Source organism: Blennius ocellaris (assembly GCF_963422515.1).
Source record: "Blennius ocellaris genome assembly, chromosome: 7".
Classification (NCBI taxonomy): Eukaryota; Metazoa; Chordata; class Actinopteri; order Blenniiformes; family Blenniidae; genus Blennius; species Blennius ocellaris.
The window spans coordinates 23,248,415-23,252,482 of record NC_137656.1 but is presented as its reverse complement, the minus strand read 5'-3'; the positions used below and the strand labels follow the sequence as shown (position 1 = coordinate 23,252,482).

Genomic DNA, 4,068 nt, shown 5'->3' with positions numbered 1-4,068 from the left:
ACAAAGCTTTTTAAATCCTGCAGTGTTATTTGAGTTTGCATAGAGGTGTCCCAAAAGTAATTTCTGACAAATGGAGCCGATAGGCTAAACATTTCAGTTCATCAGTACAGTTCTCACTGTTAGGTGCACGCTTTTACAGATTCAGACACACACACACACACACATGCACACACGTGTCAGATGGCCCTGCTCTTGGTGTAATACGATTGGATGTCCGATGTTTTTTAATTGGTTGGATACTGTAAGCACCACATGTGCATCAGATGCCAGGAAGAGACTGTGAATGTTCACTGACAATGAAAGGTGTCAGTTCCTTCACGGACACGCAGAATAAATTGTCACTGTCAAGGGGGGAAGAAAGGAAAAGAAGCAGTGATTGTCTTTGAAGGAGGATCCATTATCAGTGTTATTGTCATGGAAATTTTAATCAGGACTCCATTATAGCGACGCCACAAAAAAGTCGGTATCTGTGCGGCTTTTTTGATGATATGCCATCAGCATATCATTTATGAAGCCCGCTCTCCAAGACTTTGAAAATCTGCATTCTGCTGCAAGCCTCGTGATGTCTGCATGGAGCGAGTAATTATTCCCTTCATAAGTTTCAGTTTTTCCGTCACAAAGGAGACACTGCCAGCGTGTGCAAAAGGTGAAATTGGACTATTTGAGAGCCGCAGCACCAAAAAGACACTTGTGGAATGGCAAAGTGCAACTGCTGCAAATTTGAAGTCTTCTCTCGCAGGGAGAAAAGCCGCTTATTATGAAGTTGCTATGTGAGGATTAAGTCAGTTTTGTCAACAAGTAAAGGTCAAGTGTTGTTTGTAATTCATCAGTGATGGTAGATACCTGCACTGGGTGATTCGTTTCCCCTCCACTTGTTTACTTTGGCTTTCTTTAGTCGTCCATCTATCTTCTATACCACCGTATTGTGTCTGGGAACTGGAGCCACTTGTGGTTAACAATGGGCGAAGGCAGGTTACACCCTGGGCAGGTCGCCGGTCCACCACAGGCCAAACACACACATTTACATGGAGAGGGGACTTAAGGTAACTAATTAACATCCAATGCATGTTTTTGTGATTGTGGGAGAAAAGCGTGGGAGTATCTAAATGAAAACACAGATCCACTGAACGAACATGCAAACTTCACACAGGAAGGCAACTGAAGTTCAAGTTCCTTAGTTTCTTTATTTTAAATGCAATTCTGTATGTTTTTCTAATTTCATGCTCTTACTCAATTTTAAATCTTATTTTTTTGGGCTTCAGTTTGAATTCACAACTGCACTGAAGGATTTGTAGATTATCCTTTCATTGTATTTCCTTTTTTTAAATCACAATGTGCCATTTTCCAGCTCAAGACTAAACCTAAGGGACAGTAACACACAGAAGATGTTCACTTTGGATGGTGAATGATGTGCATTTGTTGGACAAAAGACATAAAATGATGCAAACTTCAAAAAAGAAGTTAATAGAAGAAGAGTGATGGACTAGAATAATAAGAGGTGATGTCTATTGAATGTAATTAATGTCTGTAAGAGGGAGCACTTGTTGCCAAGTAGCTGAGAGTGAGTAACCTAACCGTGAGGACGGAGCAGATTCAGAGCAGCAAGACTCTCCTGTCCATTATCGTTTTAATTATTTATGAGAAATGTCTGACAAATATGAGCTCAAAGAACAGAAACAGCCGATGAAAGTGATCTTTCCAGAGCTACTATTATACTCCTGTGCTTTCATGCGGGTTTTTGTTTTTTTTTCTTGAGTAAAACTCCACTTTCATGTTTGACTATTACCCACCTTTGCTTTTCATAGAAGCTATATTTCAATTTCAATGATAACCCAACCCCTAATAAGTGGAACATTTTTTTTTTTTTATCATTTTCAAAACACGCTTCACATTTATTTCATTTCTGGAGTTTTTTATTTATTTATTTTTTTTTATTTTTGTATTTTTCTTTTTTCTTTTTCAGACTACAAATGAAGACTGCTGTAAAGGCCACCAGAGATTAAGGATTGAGGAGGAAACTACTTTTTAAAACATGCAAATATTATTCATGAAGTAATTACTGTAGGTGTGACAAGACAAATTAGTCCAATTAGTCATCTGCCTTTGAAGTGAGCCCAGAAAAAAAAAAGAAGAAGAAGCCACCATGGAGCTCCAGCTCAACACCAATCACAACCAAGCCCTGAGGAGAGACATGCTGCTGAATGCCACTGAGGATTGCCCGCTGTCTGTCAGCGGCACCACTTTCCTCATCATTGCCTACAGTACGGTCATGGCGGTGGGTCTCATCGGGAACTCTTGTCTGGTGTTCGTGATCACGCGGCACAAGGAGATGCAGAACGTGACCAACATCTTCATCGTCAATTTGTCTTGCTCGGACGTCCTCATGTGTATTATATGCCTGCCAGTCACTATTATCTACACGCTGATGGACCGCTGGATCCTGGGAGACACCCTGTGCAAGCTGACCCCCTTCGTCCAGTGCGTGTCAGTCACCGTCTCCATCTTCTCCCTCGTCCTCATCGCCATGGAGCGCTACCAGCTCATCGTCCACCCCACCGGATGGAAGCCTATGGTGGGCCAGTCCTACCTCGCGGTGGCCGTCACCTGGATCGTGGCCTGCCTGATCTCTGTGCCTTTCGTCTTGTACAGTGTGCTCACCAAGCCTTTCCACAACGTGAGCATGCCTTTCCCAGTCAACAACCATCTGGTCTGTATGGAGGCGTGGCCCTCGGTTCACGCCCGGCGGGCTTACACCACCTCCCTGCTCATCTTCCAGTACTTCCTGCCGCTCGTCCTCATCATGGTCTGCTACCTGCACGTCTACCTTCGCCTCCGCAGGAGGAAGGACATGGTGGAGCGCGGCAGGAACACCACGCAGAAGAACAAGGGCGCCACGAGGATCAACGTCATGCTGGTGTCCATAGTGGTGGCCTTCGCCCTCGCCTGGCTGCCCCTCAACGTCTTCAACACCGTGTTCGACTGGAACCACGAGGCCATCCCGTTCTGCGGCCACGACGTCATCTTCTCCTTCTGCCACCTCGCCGCCATGATGTCCACCTGCATCAACCCCATCATCTACGGTTTCCTCAACAGCAACTTCCAGAAGCAGCTGAAGTCCACCCTGCTGCGCTGCCGCTGCTGGAGGGTGGCGGAGAGGTACGAGAACGTCCCGCTCTCCACCGTGAGCACGGAGGTCACCAAGGGGTCATTCTTGAGCAACGGATCTATCAGCAACAACACTTAAAGTCAAGGTTGTCTGTTTGGTTTTGTTTTTTTTCCCTTTTTCTTTTGAGTAAGAGGCAGAGAATCCAATGGCATCAGTTCTTCAAGTCTTCATTGCGTCATCCTTCAGAGCTCGTCTTGCTTTGCTGCATGCTGAAGTGAGGCTGACATTTACAATGTTATAAACCTCACAATAGCAGTCCAGAGGGAGCAGGCTGGAGACACTTAACCGGCAGTGCCCTCGATTCCATGTCAGTCCACATGCAAGAGGAAGTAGATAACAATATGATAGTGCAAAGGTTGGACATGTTTAAGTGTCTGAAAACACCGGAAGACACTTTGCATGATATGAGTACATTTGCAGCAAATGTCCAGAAAGCTTATTTCCTCTGTACTGTAGACACACAAATGAGGAGAGATCATTTAATGCGGTGCACACGTATCATGTGTTCTCTTTATAGCAGTTGGAGCTATTCGGAGGTCAATCTTACAAGACTAACAACTGTTTAGGTTTTTGCTTTCATACTTTTACTGTCTGCAAATGTGGTGAACAGCCAGAGACTATTGGAGGGACAGAGAGGTTTTCAATTTTGCCGTTCACGTTAGTAGTATTGATGAACATATTAAGGGATTGTGAACCGCCATGTGTTAATGATTATCGACAGAGTGGCTTATTACCCAACTGGAGGAGGGAACATTAGTGCTTCAAATGTGGCTCTAGGCATTCATTTAGCCGATTTACTAGCATCGTCCTAATGCTTTTCTTATTACCTAAAATCACTACCATTGGTTTAATGATGTTTTACAGAGTACCTTGACAAGAGCTGTGTACATCTCATCATCCCA

General features: G+C 44.3%; 1 protein-coding gene across 1 annotated transcript; it reads left to right on the top strand.

The window, feature by feature from the left end:
- Positions 1-2,143: 2,143 nt before the first annotated feature.
- Positions 2,144-3,244, top strand: npy8br (neuropeptide Y receptor Y8b; the record flags this gene model as incomplete). Its single annotated transcript, XM_080499743.1, has 1 exon — positions 2,144-3,244. One exon carries the CDS (start codon positions 2,144-2,146, stop codon positions 3,242-3,244), a length of 1,101 nt encoding a protein of 366 aa, XP_080355869.1.
- Between the last annotated feature and the right edge of the window lie 824 nt (positions 3,245-4,068).